We start from the raw sequence: 21,238 nt of genomic DNA, 5'->3' as shown, positions 1-21,238 counted from the left end.
TCCTGACAGTCAATTATCAGGACTGATATTTGAACACTATTGTTACCCTCCCAAGGAGTAGTCAACTAATAAGATCACACCAGGAAGAAGGCATGTGATAGTCCGGTAGGTCACAAAGAACCTCAGGATGATGTCTAGGAAAATAAAGACCTCTCTCGGACATTAGCACACCACGTGAGGACTGAGAGTTTTCTGTAACCTCATTGTTACTATAATTTGTGCAGTGTACAGCCATAGCTTATTTACATACTAAAACACCACAGTTCATAGTTAATCAAAGTGACATCTACAGACATCAGGCAACACACACACACACACACACACACACACACACACACACACACACACACACACACACACACACACACAATCAAATCAAGTTAATGCATCCATATATCTTTTTTCTCTTTTTTTTTTTAGAAAATACTGTGATATTTTATTAAAAATGTTGCAGAAAAAGTTTATACAGGTGTCCAGCCAGAAATATCTCTATTATCACTTAAGGCAAAACTGCAAACAAATATAAGACAAATTAGGGTTTTAAACCTCTACATTAAAACCCTTGTTATTTTGACTGGTTTAGGGACCAAATGGCCAGAATATATATTTTCTAAGAATTTACAAATGTAGCTTAAAATCCTCTGGATGTACTTCTATTTTTTTGTAATAGGATGCAAAACGGAAAGAGAATTAATGGTTGCTTTTGTTGTATTTTTATAATAATTAATATTAATATTTACACTCATTCACTGGCTTTTGTAACCCAAAATATCACAAGCCTGGCACAATACTTTACATATTGCTAGCATATGACAATTTGAAATATCTAACATATATTTCTTTACAAACATATCCAACTAATATTGATACAAAAAAATCACTGCCTTTTTTACTTCTAAATAATACATTGCTGGTCACATTGTAAGCTCGGGCAGTGCTGAGATTGCAAGACAGAAAAAAGCCCACAAAGAAAACTACTGGGAGCATAACAGGATGACAGCAGGTGATGAGATCCAGTCAGTCCTCAGGAGATGTGTCTGAAAATGGAGAGTAAAGGTCTTCCTGGACATGCAGTGTCTAAACAGTGGACACAAAGCAACACACAAGACAGTACTGTATGTGATGACCTGCAGATGCACCATGTGCAGCGCTCCAAGGATGAAATTCCTTCTGCATTTTAGTTGTTCTGGAATCATGAAACAATAGGAAAGAACTGAAACATGTTGAAATATATTTACATGCACCTCAACAAAAAGCACAAACAGAAAAAAAAAAATCTCAGCGGAAATAAAAAATAATAGAAGAAGCTCTTTTAATATAATTTTTTCTTTTTAAATTTTGAAATTTCCACACACAACTATATACCATTTTTCTTTTTTCTTATTTTTTACAAAGTTTTCATAAATACATTTCAGGCTGGGGTGTAGAATTGTGTGCCCAAGTCAGGTATCTGATGCATGAAGGACCACGGAAATATGATGTTCCAGACCCACAATTGTTGCCTTTCAACAACTGTTGCCTCTGTCTTCCTATTGTGTATTTATGGCACAAAAGCCTCTGTAAAGGCTTCTTTGTCACACAGAAACTGTTCATCGGTCAATGTAAGAATATTAACAGTCATCCCCTGGTTGCCATTTCTTTTGGTAAAACTCCTCAAAAACCTTCCATGAAGCTTAGATCCAAATAAAGTTATTACTATAGTAACATTCACTTTGAATATTTTCATGAGGCATGATAGCAAAATAACATCTGTTGAGACTTTAGAGTCTGTGCTTCACACAGTCAGTCACTTGTGTCTGTCTTGTGTGGTTGGGGGTGATTCAGAGGGAATCCGGCGCCGTCCCATCCCAGCAGAGCTATACCCGTGTGGTGGAGTGGCCGTGGGGTAAGTTGGTACTGTTCTGGCTGCCACCAAAAGTATTGAAATTGTGCAGAGGCTGCATGCCAGCCAGTGAGTTGGGGATCATTGTGATGGTGCTTGGAGTCATCAGCGGTATGTCGTCAGGCGACCTGCGCAGGGTGAGGGTGTAGTCAGGCGGACAAGTGAGGCGCAGCGTGTCGTGGGCCTGCAGCGACTCACACTCGTGGTGGTGCTCGTGCTCCAGCTGCTGCTGCTTCATCTGCAGCGACATCAGCTCCTCGCTCTGCAGGTGGGCCACATCGTTGGCGGTAGATGGCGTGTTGGATGGAACCGAGTTGCGCTGTGGCGTGGGAACGCGCCGGTTGGATTCATGCCGCCTCTTATCTTTCTTGTAGTAAAGTGCAGCGAAAGCGAGGATGTTCAGAAAGAGCAGGGAGGCTCCAACTGCGATAGTGACACTGAGCTCCGTGGAGTAGTCCCTCTTGGTCTCAATCACCACCGTCGACTCGTCAGTCAGGTCACCACTCTTGCGCTGGTCGGTGGTTTGTTTGGTGTTGGCAGGCGGGACCCCTGGGTGGCGGGTGGTGGATGGCCAGTTGTTTTTGCCAGGGAACCGTTTGGTGTAAGGATAGGGGGTGGTGTCTTGTGGGGGTATCTTAGTCGTAGTTGAGACATATTGAAAAATCTCATTTATGTTATGGAGATGTGGAACTAGTTCTAACCAGAAAGCAACCTTGGTAGCTCGATAGTGGTCTCGGACTCTAGGTTTAAGGCCAATGTGAAGGTACAGCTGGTCTTTGGGGTTGTATTTAGTCCAGGCTACCTCCTCAAACCGGTTGGGCTTTGTGTGGATGAACTTTGTATCCTGTGGAACTGGCTGGTTTGGATCCCTGAGAGAGGAAACAGAAGACAGAAGAGATTAAATCAAAGAGACATAGCTATATTATGAAGATCAGGAAACACTGTAGTACTGGATAATTAATAGATAGCATTGATTCCACATCCATCATTACGCAGCAAACATGCATTCATGACATGTAAAAGAATAGAAAATATTCTAAATATTACAGTGACCTTCATCACTGTTTAACACATAATGACTATATTAAAAACACCTATTTATGGGGCTACGTGTCTTTTCCTTCTAATTCTTTTAAAGCAGCACAATAATACAATGCAGCAATGTTAACTGTCCATTAGATTCACTTAGCGCTAATTTGTGACACTTCCAGATGAGTCATTACTGAAAAAAGTTAAAGCCTTTATTCTATTTTCTGCTCCCTCTGTTCAAAGCTAATGCATTTTGAGGTGACTCAGAATGTGAATGCACAAGCTGACAAAACGTTCCATGTCCTTTATACACCAATGACACGTTTCCAGGGCTGTTGTCACATTTTCTTAATATTCAGCGTTACTGAGCGTGTTAGTTATTTATTTATTTAGCTCGCAGTTTGGAATAGAGCTGCCTCTCTAGCGACTTTGTGGGAGTGATGCCATTAACTTTCGTGAGGCAAGGAGTAATGAAGGCTACACAACAACCTTGGAGTCCACAAACTGGAGTGTTTGTGTAGCTGTGTTTGTGTGGGTGCATTTATATCTATACACACATCCACTATAAGGAATAAAAGGACTAATTTCAGGAAACACTAATGAACTTGAGTCTCTGTACGTGAAACAACCAATCAGTGAGAGCAAAATGGTCATGTGTGGTTATTATCAGATGTGTGTATACATGTACATGTGCATGTGGGTGGATATTGGGCATGAGTGGAGGGGTATGAGACTTTGAGCCAGTTGTCTGTTTAAATTTAAAATATGACTAAATAAACACTAAAATAGTCTGTTTAAAGAAAATACCAGGGCTCCAAACATGGAAAAAAAAAATCTAGATAGTGATAAGAAAGGCTCCACAAACACTAAACAAAATAAGAAAAAATAGCAGTAATTAAAAAAAAACTATAGTTTTTTTATATATCTTTTAAAACAATATAGCAAATCTAAAGTATTCTATCATCTCCACTTAGTATAAATACGTTACATATGCAGCTTTCTCTTCAAAGTCTACAAAAAAGGATCGAAGTGAATAATATTCTGCACTATAAAATATCTGACTGTAAATTAAGATGCCTACATGGTGCATCCCCTTCATAGTACGTTACTGTGATAGTCACAGTAAAGTAGAAAACACAACTATATACTTTGATCAAATGGCTGTGATTGAGCAAGATGCTGCTAAAAAAATGTATTAAAGTGTAACTGTACACTAATATGCCAATCTATTCAGCGTATGATAGCAGTATGCCACAGTAAATGTAATGTAAGAATCATGGTAACTTTAAGTTACTTTACTTTTAACATATACAAAATGTATAAAATAACATATAACTGAAGTGCCAGAGTGACTCAAATTTCTGGTAGATTTCAAGTTGAAAAGTCTGAACCTTAATAATCTTCATTTCATACTTGAGGCTTAATTTATTTTTTGTCATATACTATTACTGTTTTGTGTTTCTGACAATAAATAATACTTTAACATATCACCTAAGGACATCACAGGAACGTTTCGAGACGAACCAGTGGTTCTTTGTCGGGATAATCATCGACCACAGTCTTGACTCCTGCATTCTGATTGATTGGCATTGTTCGTCTGAATGGACGTCAAGCAGGCACAAAAAAAGGAGCTTGCCGAGGTAATAGCAGCCTTTTGAGAGACAAAGCTGACCCAAGAGTTCTGAAACAAAGTAATCCCAGTTCGAAAGTCGTTCCACTAATCATGCAGAACAAAGGAGAGCAGAGAGGGAAATAAATCTGCAAACCCATCAACAGATCTTCACACACACACCAAACTTTGTTTTATTTTACAACTTGAGCCTTCACAGACCCACTCATAAGCTAAATGATATACTGTCCATATTGTTCGACATCACTTCACTGTAAAGGGATTTACTGTCATAGTGTCCAGCTTGGCTTCCTGTTCTGACCTTATATGGCATGATTGCTTTACTAACTACTCTCTTTCGTCTCCCGTCCCGTCTCCCGTCCTGACCCTGCCTCTCAGTTCCTGTTTCTGCTTCTCCCCCATCTCACCCAAACCTCCTCAAATAAATCTTTAAACAAATCATCCAGTCTTTCTTCATCCTGGTGGAGATTATAATCCTTACAATGTTCAGGAGATGCCAACTTAACTCGTGCAGTGATTATGTGCATTTTGCTCTTTCAGTCATTGAAGTTGTTTTTCATCACTACAATTTCCCTTTAAATATTCCTTTTGTGTTTTTTTTTTCTTCCTCTCACTTTATCTGAATAATTAAGCAAATTAGTCAGATACAGTTTCTTGAATTATTGCTTGGCCCCTGGGAATGTTTCTGCATTAGGGAACAACAAGTCTTTTGTTTGCTACATTCTGAAATCTCTCTGCAGGGAATGAAGCACATGAATGTATGTTTCCACGATTTATAACAAAGTCCTAAAAATAAGATCAATGATTAAACCTCATCTGATGTTCAAGTCTGTGTTTACTAAAACAAAAACAGATCAGCGGATTGTTTTAGCTTTAGTCTCTTAACTCTTTTTCTGTAAAGAACATGGTTAAAAAAACATATTTTGACTAATCACACTGCCCACTCCCCTTTACACATTTATATTACATATAGTTGAGAACAGCTAAACATGGTAAAAGCAAATAATAAATGCATAAATAAATAAATACATGAATGAATGGCACAGGTGTGCTAGCCTCCTCCTTTTTTCTCCATCTATACAACAACCTTAAGAACCATCATGCACTGACACAGCTTTTCCTGCCATTGTTATGCTATGACACACTAGTGTTCCTGTCAAACCTCTCCAAGACAGAAGCTCTGGTCGTCCTACACAGATCTTCAACACAGCACAGCATCAACTTTAGTGTCTGTCCAAATAAAATCTTCTAGGAAGATGGCACCATCACTGACGACCAACTACCCTTTTCTGATCACATCACCATCAGCCAAAACCCAAATGCACGCAATCTAATTTCTCACCAGTTTTCATAACCCTGTGCTTGTTTCCAGTGGCTGTCCAGATCAGATTCAAAGCTCTGACACTCTTCTGCAATTCCTCTGGCCACCACACGGAAAAAGATCCCAATAAAAGCTTTTTAGATCACCATGGTGGAAGAAGCTGCCTAACTGTGCTGCTCACTCAACAGAGTCACATTTGTATTTAAGTTGTCTCTAGTGGGTGTTTAAACAAAATGTGAATACTAATAGAAATACCATTTCTCAAATAGAAATTACTGTTTTAAGAACACTGGCTGTAGGAATCTCTAATATTTAAAGGGCTAGATGGCCGGACTGGTGGATGTTCGCTCGGTCTTTACTGTGAGACTTTCTCTTTCGTTTCCTTAATGTTATGCCATCTCGCCTGCTACCACCGCACACGCTTCAGCTTAAACTGACACTCTGCCATTATTGCTGCAGCTTTTCATACAACATTTCGTCAGCCTCGCATCCACCCAACAGTCAACCTGAGGCTCTGAGTCTTCCCCTGAAGCTCAAGTCATTATCTTCACTCCCCACTCCAACTCCATTCTGTGCTGAGTTTGATGTTTCCTTGTTGGGAGTAATGAAGTCAGAACCGCTCGGTAACTGACTCAGTTAACAGCAATATCAAGTTTGCTCTAACTGTGCAACAGCTTCAAAAAGCCTCAGACACTGTGTTATTTCATTCTTTCAACAGTCACTGGCTTTAAACATTAGGATTATTGAGCTTCTTTACTTTCTGCAGGAAACTTGAAAGCGTGCCAAAGTCACATATGTAAAAATAAAATGGCTCCTTCCTTACTACTGCTATTATTTAAGTAAACTAACCAGCTTCATCTTAAGTGCCAAAATAACATTTCTGAGTCTTCAGGAATCAGATGAATCAAGTGCACAAACTAAACAGAAATGATTTAAATGACCTCGCAAACACTGTGCAGAATAAATGAGGTGCATTCCACTGTGCTGTAATATAGTGTTTTAGTTAATGTCAGACATATGGATCCAATATTTTCACAATTATACCTGTGTCTGGGCCTAATGAGGGCTGTGTGCCATTAAAAGAGGCTAAATCTGCCATAATGCAAGGTCTGCTATCCAACTGGTAGTTACATATGGAACCATACATACTGTAAGGCACTGCTGGCATGTGGTGAGGTTTCACTGCAATCACAGTCTTAGCATATGCTGGAACAAATGCCACTTCTCTGCCACTGAATTAGCTTAAAAATAAAAAATAAAAGACAACGCTCAAGGGCCTTTCATGCTCATTGAACTGCAAAATACATGCTTTCCTTGCATATGTTCCCATCAAGCATCCAATGTGCTGATAATAACAGTGAGCCTTGCTATATGTTGTAATGCTAAATCGGTACTCCTTTCAGTCTGACAGGTGCATGAACACTCAAAATTCACAGTTGCAATACATGTCAGCAGAGCGGTGGAACAGATGCTTTCATGTACTTGAATGAGCTGTAATGTATTCAGTGTTACCTTGTAACGTCTGCACAGCTTTAATGTGTGGAAAAGCAGCTTTGCATAGACTGCTCTGTGACTTTTTCAATCATAAAAATACAGGTTTTCAATCCTTTGACTAATAATTACCTTTTTTTACACTTTGGTTAGGTCTCAGCAAACTTGTTGGCCATAGTGCCAACAATTTCATTCAACACTAGTTTAAAAATATACATTTTTATTTTATAAGAGCTATATTACAACCTCAAACTGTATTAAAATCTCATTTAAGAAGCTGCCTAAGTTGTGAAACATCGTCCAGTCGGATCAGTACTGCAAATATATGCCCATACACCTAACAAGAGTGGGCAGACTGTAGATCAAAATCAATACTAATGTGTATAGGATGTCAAAAAAAAGGATGCGCCTCATATTAGATTACACTCTGCAGACACGAACACTCATGTGCTCTTTAATTCTTTGTTGCTGTTGTGTGCATGCAGACAGGAGGAAACTGTCCACTGTTTTGACATCAATTTGATTAAACCCAGCTCAAATGCTCAACCAGAGCTGGCGCGACTTGGCTGCTGCTAATCCCAGCTCTCGCACAGACTCGCTGCCATTGTCATTACATGTACATGAGAACCTCGGCCTGTGCAGAGACCGGGAGCTTTGGGGGCTTGCGTGTCAGACGACAGGCTCCCTATTTGGTGGCCTGTGGATGCTATTCTGTCAGAAACCCTTAGTGGGATGTGCTGCTGCTTTGGTTGATATTTCCACTATTGCCTGTATTTTGCAGTCCCATCTGATGATTAGAAATACTTAACATCGTAACTGATCAAGGGATGCAAACCCCTAATCAACAGTAAGAATCAGAAAGCCAGGTTGGAATTAACTGGAATAGATACAGCTTTATTGTCTGATGATGGCAAGATTAACTTCTGCCAAAGAGATGAAAAGTCAGAAGTGTGAAGGAAGAAAAGACGTGCTCCATGTGAAGCATGCTAAAGGTATCGTGGTTCACGCTTGCTTGTCTGCTTCTGGAACAGGTTCACTAATCTTTATTAATGCAATAGTGCACTAAGGCAGCAGCAGGATCAATTCAGAGGTTTGTCTGCCAATATGCAAAGAAATGCATCAAAACAAAGTGGAAGGAACTGAATGATGCAGCAAGACAATGGTCCAAAAGTTAAAGTTAAAGTTCGAGTTAAATATAAATGGTATAGACAGTTTATTTTAAATAACATATTTGTCATTCTTCTATATGGAAATGCAAATAAATGTAAGCTACCCAAGCATAAGCAGGTCTTAACAAATTATATAGTAAAATATATAGTATATTTTATGACGGAGGCTGTGGATCGTATAAAATCTATCCATGGGCTTCAATTGGCCCCCGGGCCGGACTCTGGACATGCCTGGTCTGCAGCAACAACACATTAGCCTTGCCATTCCAATACTTATTGCATAAATACATCATGTGTATTCATATTCCAGTTGATCTTCTTAAAAAATGTATATGTAACACATGCTGTAACACATTTTATGTTGACGTATGTCGTCTGCTTCTCCACAAAACACCAGATGTCTAAATACAAACATTGCTTCACTTTCATCATATCGTCTTCAAAATCTGCTGTGGCTGTCTCTGTGATTGTGCGAGCCACGCCGTGTTGAGACAGAATAATAGCAGCGGCACGGCATAACCAGCCCATACATAATCGCAGCCTCACACAATTTTCCAATTCTTTCAGGGTAAGTTTCAAAACATCAATCTGCTGTTATTCACAATGAGAGCCTTTGAAAAAGACTTGTTGAAAAATGGCCACACTTCCAGTGATGAATTTGCTTTCAGTCGCTGCTTTATTGGAAACACAGCACAAAAAAAAAAAAAAAAAGAAAAAAGAAAAAGCAGCAAGTGAAAAGAATCAGCCCAAACTGTCTAAAGGCAGCCGGTCCCCTGCTGATCAAGCATCAGTTGGGTGAGAGCCAAACAGATAGCAAGGGTGCAAACGCTACAGACTGTGAAGCTGATCAAGACTTTATTTATTCACCTTAAAGTGAATTTTCAGTATGACTGGGCTGCAAAGACCCTGATACCTAATCTCAAGGTGCGTGAAACAAAAACGTGATCCAAATATAAACAGCAGGCAAATCCTTTCATCAGAACCGGCCCTGCCGCAGCACCGCGGAGGATTTGACTTGTTTTATTAACCTCTGCTTAATCTCTTTGACTCATTACACTAACAAAACTTTCTGTTGATACCCTGCCCCAAATCTATCTTACGAGTATCAAATATTTACTCTCTGAGAGCTTCAAAAGTAATTTGAATTGTAAGATTAAATTGTGAGCAGTATCCAGTCAGTTTTGTTGTCTCTTCATTTATAGTATTATTGCATTACCATGAGCCAGGCACGCCGCGGTAATGGGTTTCTTTCTTCTGCCTTCAACTGGTGTGTGAAATGAAACATATCATTCATATCATTTCAAGTATTTCCGACAGGTTTTAAACTCAGTGTTTCAGTGATGTAAGATGCTCTGATGGAGTCAGTAGATGAATCTAAATGTTCATATATTTTAGACTTAAATCTGTATATTGGTGAAATCCAAAATACAGTTTACCAAGACTGCACCAGATTTCAATGACAATAAGTGAAGCTCTTGGTGTGGGCCATGTCCATTTAAATCACTGAGACCTGAAGTCTATTGAAGTCTGATTTCTTTTCTTCAAAGCCCCAAACAATTACTTGATGTTATGTAGATAACTGTTTCAGACACATTACATAACATAATCAGTTTCTCTATTAGATTCTAAAGAACCTGCACTGAGTAAAATAATGTTGAATTCTCTACAAGGAGTTCCTCTTTGGATTGTAAACATGGATACCTTTCATAAAGTATGGACCTTTCCAATGGTTAAATGGTTTTCTATCAGAAGATATGATAAATATGATGTGATGAAGTAAAGATATAAAGCCTAATTTGAATTTACAGTGTCGTAGATTATAATGGACACCACCAGGTTTCTCTTTATGTGTATCTTATATTAAAAATGGTCCATATCTTCAACAACCTGAGCAAACAAAATCCAAGTTTTAAATGATTCTTTGTATTTTTGAGGCAAAAAGAGGTAACAGCAGCAAAACTGAAGCAGCAAACTGGAGGGTAGTACAGTAAGTACCAGGCATACCAGACGGTATTAGCAGAGGACATCTGTAGTGAAAGCAGATGATAATGTCATCATTGTAAGGTATATTACCATTAGTGCATCCTATTGAAAGAGCACATTATGGAAGTTTAAACTCAAAAAACTACATTACAGATTACAGATGTTTTGTAAAGGTTATGTTTCTGTGTCAGAGATTCTCAGTCAAGTCGCAGTCCAGTACGAATAAAAGTGCAAGAAAACCCAGGGAAGGAACAGACACAGAGAAGTGCACTTACCCTGTTTTAGCGAAGTTAGTCCAGTAGGTCATGACGACAGCACTCAGCATCACGTCGTTCTTGGAGAAGTTGCAGTTGAAGAGCTCCGTCGGGCCAATCATGGGGATTCCAAACACGTACGGTACTTCATCACCGTGGGCCGAGTCGGCCCAGCTGGGCTTCATGTCACTCTGACAGTGGTGGTAGAAGGCATAGAAGTAGGTGGGTGAGCCATACTGGGCGTGGAGGTCAGCTGTGGCTACTGCTGGTGCCACCCACTGGTGATCGGTAAACAGAGCCACCAGGGTCTTACGCCGGGTCTCTGGGTTCTCCTTATCTGCCCAGTCTGTGTACATGAATTTGATGGTCTCGCGCAGAGTGTCCTTACCCTCTGGGTAGCCATAGAGATGGTCCACAAAGTCCGAAACGGCAAAATCAAAATCATTAGCAGACACCCCGTCCTCGCTGTCCACAATGCCGTCTACAAACTTAAACCCCTCCCCTTGGTTGACCCCCAACATGATGTCATAGTTGAGGAACTCCCCTTGCTCCATGAGGATCTGAGGATCATCCGGTATCACATCGCCGTCAATCACCGGCCCGAAGGCAATGTGGTATTTTGCGGGTGTGATGTACTGCTCGATCAGCTCCTTGTAGTTCTTGTTCTGCAGGCATGTCACCAGGTCGATGGTGTCCAGCATGTTGCAGCCCACCTTTTCAGCCAGGGCGCGCGTGTACTTGGCAGGCTGGTAGTTGACCGCCCAGCTGGACAGCGCCGTGCCACTCTGGATGATGGCTTTCTGGAACAGATCTGACATTGGAAATGGTATCAGTGAAACATAGACACACACACACAGATGCAGACAGACTTCATGCTTCATCTTAGGTGAAAGGCAGAATTATTTGGAATAAATGAATATTTGTGTTTTTTAAAAACAGGGAAATAGAAAATAAATGCAGGTAAATAAAGAAAGGAATCTTTTTTATAAAAGGAGGTAAAACAGTTTTTGCTTTCTGTGGTTTGAGTTTGTGAAGTACATGCTTGGTGAGGTATTAACATCCCTCTTCTCTCCTTACATTAAAATCTCTTTCTGCTTCTAGCAGAGGTTGTAAACTTAGGGCGAGAACGTGGTTTACGTAAGAACACAGGCGTAAATGACCAGTCTTTAATGTTAAACTTGTTAATGGTAATATCTTCCAATCTATTGTCTTTTAGGATTAAAATACATGTCTTTAGTCATGTAGCTTTATGCAACATGAGCTCATCGCAGTAGCCAAACAGAAAACCCAAGAGATACCCGATGACCTTAATGAAATCGGTTTCATGGCCCACGCTGTTTCAACACATCCACTGAGTGCATCACTACATTTTTTTCTATGACAAATAGTTCAATTTACAAATATGATTAAAAGAAACCAAGCCAAACACAGCATTCCTAAGCTCTGTCTCGTTTCATGCCAGCAGAAAAAATATATATATATCAAGGCAAATAAGAGAATGATTCAGAATATTGACGTTACATCTTTGTGTCCCTAATGAACAAACCGGAACATAGAAGATATTTGTTGTTTATATAACAGCAACACCTTAGGCACTTTCCACATCTTGAAATATTGGTAGCACGGCTTCACAGACTGCCAATCAGTAAGTAGGCCACAATTCACTAGGAACACTGGAGTTATGTGTGTTTTTTGTTTCAGAGAGTGCTATTTATACTCATGCAAACACACTGTGGTGGTGACTCAACCAAGCCGACTTGAAAAGTTTGAGCACAAAGAAGACATTTCCCAGAAGGCCTGGTTAGCCGCGTACAAGCTTTTCCTGTTACCGCTGTTAGTCAAATGTGGAGCATCACTTAAACCTCAAGTCAGATGTTAACTTCAAAATTACACACACAAAGCAAATGAGACTATTTCGTGACCTTGGTATGTGGCCCGCTGATGCATAAGCTGGCGGTTCTGCTGTCTCCGAATTAATGGAGCAAATGAAGAAGCGTTCCCCTTTCTACGCTGTGTTTCATACATCATCAAGACGGCCTGGCAGGGCACGTAGTGTTTGTCGACTTTCTCAGTCGTGATTGTTGCTCATCAAAACATCAAGACTTGTATCTAAATGTAAAGTAAGCCATTCCTATTCCCTCAAGTCCGAGATGAAGAAAAATGAAACAGACTTAATAACTGCAACGCAAGAGCGGAAAGAGCAAAATAGAAAGTCTCCCTCACTGATTGCCTGTACGGTAAACCCAATGGACTTCTACCAGCAAGATAAAAAGGTTGACTTTGTGGGAAAGTGCATTTATCACAAGGCCTGGATTTGTCCTGCAGGGAAAGAAAAATGACCTGGGAATTGCAGCAACGCTATTTGAGATCCAATCCTCCAAATCCTGCTCTTTCCCTGACAGGTGGGTCAGGGCGATTTTTGTCTCGCCTGTCGTGTGTGCATTTGAGAAAAGTATTCATTTATGAAAGCCAGGAGCTCTGTGCAAGCCAGAAAAAACAAAACTGAGTGATATTTTGGCTCATCTATTTAAATTTTACCGTTAATAATACCTAAAAATAAAGATGGAAATACAGTATGATAATCCAGAATGTGTTCCCATTCATTCCTTCTTCTCCAGTGCAGATGCCCACAGAAATGTTAGGAGAATACACACTTGAATGAACACACACTCTTAAGCGATGAGTAATATGGTGGAAAGCAACAAAGCACATTATTTGAACTGATGTTTCATCTTGCTACTTTGAGGTGGAGTTATTTTATTTTTTTTGTGCTTCTCGTCTGTTTGCTTGTGGTTTTGTGGTGTTGAATCCAATTTAAGCAACTTCTCCTCTCCTCTAGGCAAACACTACGTGTCAAAACAGAAACCTCACTGAGGCTATACTGCGGACAACATATTTTTAAAGAAGATACACAGGCTGTAAATCTAAAAAGGAACACATCTGCAGTCTAGTTACAGATGCTACAGTCATATCAGAGCTCGCCAACAAAGGTCAGGACTCTTCAAAACATAGAAAGTTAATCTAAAACAACCACAGCCTTAGCAAAATGTGAGAATTAATTAATTCAACATTTCCAAAAGTTTTCTTTTGTGTTTACTAAAATCATGATAAAAAAAATTTAGATTAAAATGTCTTTTTCAACGTGAATCTACACAAATGTGCTGAGCAGTGCAGTGGGGTGCTGACTCATGACTGATGGTACTGCAGCCACTCCAGTCTGCAGCAAGTGCAATCAGTGACAGTGATCAGGGGAGGCCATCTGGCGTAAGTCGAGAACAAAGAGACATAAGAGAAAAAACTTGGGATCAGATTTGAGACTGAGGCTGAGTGCTGCACATTTCTGATCAGCTACTATATATGTAATAAATTAACATATAGGAGGGTTAGGAACTGGTGAGATTCTGTATGTTCATACAGATAGTGTATGTTTGAGTCTCAGCATAACTACTCTCTGGAAGTTTAAATGTTGCTATTGACACCTTCCTTACATGAAACCAAGGGAACGGTTCAGAGCTCACGGTGAACATGTTCCCGATGTGTAACCCATGCTGCATCAAAGCACGGTAGTCGATTCACACACACATATAGAGCAGAAATGCCAGAATGATGAAAAGGCCCCTCTTACACCTCTGTGTGGTCGTGCGTGCCTGTGAGCGAGCATACATACCTTCTGAGTAATGCGAGAGCGTGAGCAGGCTGACGCACGATGCTCCGGCGCCCGAGCCAAAAATGGTCACTCTTTTCGGGTCTCCTTTGAAGGCCTGGATGTTTTCTTTGATCCACCTGAGAGCTTGAATTTGATCCAGCAGGCCGTAGTTGCCCTTGGCTGCCTGGTCTCCTGTGCTTAGAAACCCTGGGTTGATGAAAACAAACAAAAGACAATCAGATTTCAGCCTTTCCTCTAAAGGGTTTTTGGCATTGATTTAATGTGGAGCGAGAGCCCACAACGTCAGCATTTTTCTTTTAATGAAGTGAGTCCATCACTGTTTGAGTAAATTGGTGAAATTAGGAAGGGATCATGACTCACATCACAATTCATCTGGTTTATCTTCAGCATGTTACATAAACAGCAGGTTGTGCTGCAAAATAGATTCATTATTGAGTATGAGTTGTGCTTCTTTAAACTGCTATTTCTACCAAGCTTTATTGGTCAATGACCATTAAAAAACACACCAGGCAACTCGGTTTTTGTCAAAAAAAAAAAGGCTAAATTAACTGGTTTGTATGGCTGTAACGTGCGTAGATTCATGACAGGATGCCATTCATTGTGAACTGAATGTCAGAATTCATTAAAACACCACTTTGTAGGGAACTTGAAACAAACTGAAGCAAACACTGCTTGTGTTTGTACCGTGCTCTTTGTGATCAAACTGGAAACACGTTTCTACTACAATTTCTTAGTCATACGCCAATGAGATGGTAACACGATAAAACAGAGGGGAGTATGGAAATGATGTGATTACCAAAAAACCATGAAAGAGATTTAGGTTTTTCAAAGACAAAAAAAATTGCCATTGAGTTGTGCTGTTTTAAGTGCCAACACACAAATAGTCAAGTATGCAAAGGGCTTTGAATTTGATTTCACCCGTGGCCCCAGACGTGGTCGGCCAATCGTGATGCCTTCCAGACCAACCCGCCTGGCAGCAAGCTCCATTTCCGAAACTTGTTGACAAATTAGCAAATGCGCCTAAACCCATTAAATGGCTTTCTAAATGCTGCCACTGGGGGGAACTAGTGGCTACTCCTTGCCAGGACCTGGAGCTCAGTGGCCAGGCCTGGCAGCAGCAGCCTGTCCCCGCGAGCTGACCAAGACAGAGGCAGAGTAAATGACAAATGGGATGAGGACCGCTGGGTAGGAAAGGAGGAAAAAGAGGAAAGGTAGCCTGTGGCTCTTTGATAGAGAGCAGATCTGGTTTGTCATGGTGAGGTGGAGGGGATGATAGAGAGAGGATGGAGGGCAGGGGTGGGGGAGGATTACAAGGCCTCTGGCAGCCTCACACACCCTGTAGGATGACCACAGGCTCTGGCTCTGCTCTCCCCACTCCACTCCACCTTTGCTCTCCTCCCTCCCTCCGTCTCTTTCACTTTTTTTTTTTTCCCATTTCCCTTTTTCCTGTCCCCTCTCATCCCTCACCACAAAGGAGCCGAGGAGAGAACCATGCCTACCAGGTGCTCCGGAGGATGTGTGAGGATTAGTCAAAGCTTCATTTCAAAGCACTATGTCCCGAAAATAGACTGCATACATAACTAAGCCCATCACCTAGAGATATATTGTGGACAATGTCTGAAAGACAGACTTATCAAAAACCAAAGAGACTGAAAAAAAGAACTTAAAATGTAACATAATAAGAAACATACTCATATTTTGTATGTGAAGCTACAGGGAAACATGTCTCTCCTTCATGTAGAATCATGGTACTGTAGGTTTATGATGACACAATATAACCACATCTTGTTTCAAAATAAATCTAGACCTTTATGAATAAAAAAATTACTACGATATGATGGACGTGCTTTATAGATTTTATAGGTAAATAAATAAGGTTTTTTTTTTACATTCTGAGAAATGCAAAAAGAGAAAAAGAAAAATAGTTTGTGAGCACAGCCTGGTTCACACTCATGCAGTTGTTTTAGGAGTAAGGAGGGAAAAGAATGAATCATTGCTAAAGTTAAAACTGGACATTTTACCCGTTGTGTTTCTCAGAATCACTGGTGAAACTAAAGTCGGAGGAGAAGAGTCAATACTGAAATTAAAAATACTGTAATGGTACATTATAGCATTAAAAAAGAACATTTGCAGACTGAATTGTATAGAGAAAGAGCTGTTTAAACTTTTATATTAAGTAAGTATATTTTAAGAGTAACATAGTTTTCTATTGGTTTTACAGAATAGGACATACGTTTGGTGGTGGGTGTTACAGCAAGACAGACAAATGGATAGAACAAAGAATGGTAAAATGTCATTGCTGGTTCTCTAACACAATGAACAAGAGTCACTACTGGCCATTTTTAAATGAATTTACTACCAAAACAAAGTTATTACCTGCACTGCTGACTGTCAGTGTAGACATAATTACATCAGTAACATACCTATGTCTATGATTTTACGGTGATGGAGGGGCCAAAGCATTCGGCAGAATAGAAGTTTCAAATCTGTTTCAAAGTGCTAACCAAAAAAAACTAGAATACCTAAGTTGTATGCCTGCTCCAGCAAGTAAGGAGCTTTACACGCAGGTCTGTCCAGACCGATAGTCAAATAGGTTTATGCAGAGTTCAACTAGAGATTTGTGCCAGATGTCATGAAGATAGAGATATAGTGTTGACAAGAAAGGGAAGGGACACACATGAGGTCCCCCAACATAATTTCACAAAAAAAACCTCTAATCAGCTCATCCTTGAGTTCAAGTGGGTCTTTGTTCCAAATTTGAAGAAAGTCCTTTCAGGCATTCCTGTAATATCAAGTTCTTAAGACTGGATGACCATGAGATCACAGTGATCTTGACCTTCGAACACCAACATGTGTTCAGTTTGTTCTTAATTCTAAGTAGATATTTTTGCCAAGTTGGAAGAAATTTCCTCAAGGCTTACCAAGATATTGTGTCCAAAAAAACTGGAATGGACGGACAACCTGAAAACATGATGCCTCCAGCCCTGGCTGTCGTCAGCGCAGAGTCATAAAAGGCTATTTTTATGCATACGAATTTTGTTGGAAAATCTGTGGTATATGCCAACAAGACTTGTGTCCAGTAAAAAGGCGATAACTTAGCATGCACTCTAAACAATGAATATATGAAGATTTAAAAACATACCTGGAAGGTTCTGTATATTTACAGTGCAACAATGCAGAGCGGTACAATGCTAAATTTCTACTTGATAAAAAAAAAATTTGAATTTTCAGTGTTATATAAATTGGTACCAAAGCTGTTTGTCATTTATGTCTAGTCTGGTAAAGTGACATTTAAAAGGCTCTAGACGACCCAATATGTCAAAGCTATTATGCAGTCTTTTTTTTTTTTTTTTTTTTGGCACAGTAACTTATTGAGAGGCCCATTGTTATTTCCAGATAGGTTTTTTTGCTGTGCTGTTAGTGACACTGTGATCTCTCACTGAACCCAGAGGAAGCCTTTCATCATCAGCAGCACTCCCACTGCTCTGGGGGGAAAGCATTAATCCATTCCCTCCCCTATTTGTATTAATGCTGCCTTGACAGGGGCTGGGAGCTTAATGTAGGTCAGTCACAACAAAGCACAGAGTGGACATAACCACCAAGATTTAAATAGCACAGAGGCAGGAGGTCTAATGAGTGTCCACACGTACGTATCAACCTTTACAAGCTGGCAGCATTACTGGTGAGACTAGTAACAAGACTAACTTGTGATGTTAATATATTTTGAAGCAAAAATACTGCCAGAAATCCATTTATATTACTTCCATACCATTCAAGAACCTGTCTAATAACTGCATTATGACAAATTCAGCCTTTTTGGACCCTTCATGCCTTATTTTAGGACAAAAGGTCAAGTTAACATGACGTCTGCCACTGATTTTGACCAGAAGAATGGTCCTCCCCAATTGTTTGCTATCAACATTTTTTTGGAAGTGCAACACAAAGAAACTGGAGCACTCATTGTAAATTCCCAGCACTAAATTTAGGTATGGTAATTACATTTACATTTAGTAATTTGGCACTTTTATCAAAAGCGACTTACAAGTGAGGTACATGGCAAGCAAAACATCTAACTGATTGATCAACATATGGAAAATAGTGCAGATATTTGGTGCTAATACATCTTTTATACTAATAATATTCTAACAATATAACAACTAATAAAGGGATCAATTCCTCCAAACCTGCAAATCCCACTGGATAAATGCCAAAAACCATCTGGTCAGTTTTGACAAGTCAATGAAATGTTGGCATTTTGAAAAACACAAGAGATTTCCATCTGACAACAGAAATGTGTTTGCAGAGCCAAATATGAAACGAGTCACTCAGTTCCACTAAGAGCAGCTGCACTGGATTAATCTGCACAAAATATCTGAGTTGAAATTTAAAACTGAAATTTTACCAACTCCTGAAAATACCACCCAAGTGTTATCTAAATGCCACAACATGTCATTGTACACGGGTTATTGTTAAAAAGTAACAGCATCAAATGACAGCAAAGCTGTGAGAGTGACACAAATAACACAGAGTGAAATGGCACTGCGACTCTGCGGACAGACGGCGACCCGGCAGAATGCCAAGTGCTTGAGCTTTGAGCACCAAATGTTCACAGGCCAGAGAGCTGCATTACTCAATGCATATGTTTAACTTCATTACATCAATCACTGGAAATGGAGAAATATCTGGGTACATCTGTTTTGGGCTCACAGATGCAAGAAGCACATTGGGATGTGGGCTTTGTTATGTTCTTCAAGTCTATATAGAAACTGTTGTCGCACTTTTCTGATCCCTGATCTGTTCAGTCACTGCTCCATGTGTTGGATCCATCTGTGGTAGCTTAGAAGTTGTAATACAGTAGTTCCCAGCAAATAGGCAACTGTGATTGTTCTAATTAAACAGATCAAGCGCATAAGTCATTCAACTTATTGGTGTTTATGGTAGTTCCCCTGCTTTACTTCTAGACCGACATGTAGACTGCAACCAGATTTGCCAGTGGAGATGCATATATGTGGTGAAGCCACAAGTAAAAGTGTCTTATTGGAAAAGGTTAGGGATTTACTATACTTCTGTTAATTCAATAAAAATAAATCAGCGACAGTAAATCAGCTTATTTGTCTGTGCCACAGAGCTCCAGTGTTGTTAAAGTTTCTTTCTCAAAAAACGATGAGCTCCAAAAACTAAGAATGAAAATCACTTTTTACTTTGTTTGGATTGGACAGACAAGATATCAGGTAAAGAAAAGGTGGAGCTGTGTGCCCCCATTAACCACATTACAAATCCTACCTCATTTACATTTAGCACTGTGGGCAGATTCAAAGTAATAAAAAAAGCTGCATTAAATCCGCTCCCACACGAATCATTGAGTGGTTGCACTGATCAGTCTGTCTCTTCTGTTGTCTCACTTGGAATTTAGCATCATGTAATTTCAAAACGAACCAGTAAATCATTAGCAAGTGAAAGCAGCAAATCATCAGCAAATTTGGTGACACAAAAACAAATTTTTCACTGTCACTTCAGCACACAGCACATGGCTTACTTATCACAGCAGGCAGACATGAAGAGTCTACAGGTCGGATGCCTGTGCTGAACTCGAAAGGACCTGATGGTACATGAGAAGTCAGGCTAGGTCTGAGTGGGGTTTGTGCAGAAATAGAAATCTGTCTGTCAAACTAAATTTGCACTTAAAAATATCACTACACCAAATAAATAAATGCCTCTTTGGTTTAATGCTTAGGGGAGATTGGTGTCCTGACCTGTAAGATTTCCTCAGAGTCCAGCGTGATGTCCATATTAGGAAAGCATTGTACAAACTCAACTATACTGGGCTTGAATATGAAATACTATACATGTATGTTTTACTGGTTCAGATCTGGTTCAGCATCCACACTGTCAGGCTTGGGTTGGGTTCAGACAGAAACCAATGCAGTCTGATGCATATCTAGTCTTAGTCTGCTTACTAACATATGTAGCTACACAAGGGAGGGGGAGGAGTAAATGGTATGCATGCAGCTAGGAGACCACATCTGGCTTGAATGCATCTCAAACACTCTTCCAAGATAATGGTGACATTCTGAAATTAGCTGCAAAATCAGGTTACTGAGTATGTAACAGCACAACCGACAGTTAAAGATGCAAATCTCTGAATCATCCTGACTAAAAAAAAGATTCTCCACCAACACTAAGAGTGTCAGACTTTGATATAACCTTGGGTGATTTTATAGGGTTATAGACACACTTTTCTGGTTCATATAACTAACTAGAGACGTTATCATTTGGGCATAAAAGCCCAAGCAAATGCTCTGCGAGTGGACACTTACAGTCACTGGCAAATTAGTTAAAAATAGAACAACAAAACGCTTTGCTTTCCTTCTCATTATGGTTGTAATGGAAATATATTAAAAGCAGCAAGTAATGTACACATTTGAACTTCATCTGGAATTTCAGTACAGCAGGGAGAGAGGGCTCCTAAATCATCCTATCCTTTGGAGAGGCAGAGCATGCCAACATGACAGTAATAGTAGTTAATTGTGCTCTCTGTCCAGAGGATAATCTCTCCTGCAGCTCCCAGATGAAATGTTAATTATCAAAGGGAGGAATGGGAAGGGAATGGTTTGGGATAAGCTCCGCAAGGTCAGCGGAGCTCAGCTGTAGCCGTGTTCAAACCTCCTGTCTATCAGATATGAAATCACCCACTAGAATGGGTAAGACCACCTTCAAGCTCAATCACCGGGATGAGGAAAAGTGAAGAGAATACATTATCGGGCATTTTCTCATGGCTGGCGTGCGTAATTAGGACGAAGCATTTAAGTCCA

General features: G+C 40.0%; 1 protein-coding gene across 1 annotated transcript in view; it reads right to left on the bottom strand.

Annotated features, from left to right (window-relative positions):
- Nucleotides 1–439: 439 nt before the first annotated feature.
- nlgn4xa (neuroligin 4 X-linked a) overlaps nucleotides 440–21,238 on the bottom strand; it is a 77,250-nt gene continuing 56,451 nt past the window's right edge. The window contains exons 4-6 of the mRNA XM_026361370.1: nucleotides 14,427–14,612; nucleotides 10,781–11,570; nucleotides 440–2,751 (exon numbers count right to left, since the gene is read on the bottom strand). Coding sequence (XP_026217155.1) covers nucleotides 1,857–2,751; nucleotides 10,781–11,570; nucleotides 14,427–14,612 — 1,871 coding nt within the window. The 3' untranslated portion in view covers nucleotides 440–1,856. The remainder of the gene's footprint in view (nucleotides 2,752–10,780; nucleotides 11,571–14,426; nucleotides 14,613–21,238) is intronic.

The sequence above is a fragment of the Anabas testudineus genome, chromosome 2, assembly GCF_900324465.2.
Source record: "Anabas testudineus chromosome 2, fAnaTes1.2, whole genome shotgun sequence".
Lineage (NCBI taxonomy): Eukaryota > Metazoa > Chordata > Actinopteri > Anabantiformes > Anabantidae > Anabas > Anabas testudineus.
The sequence above is the reverse complement of the archived record's forward strand: the minus strand, read 5'-3'. Positions and strand labels throughout refer to the sequence as shown.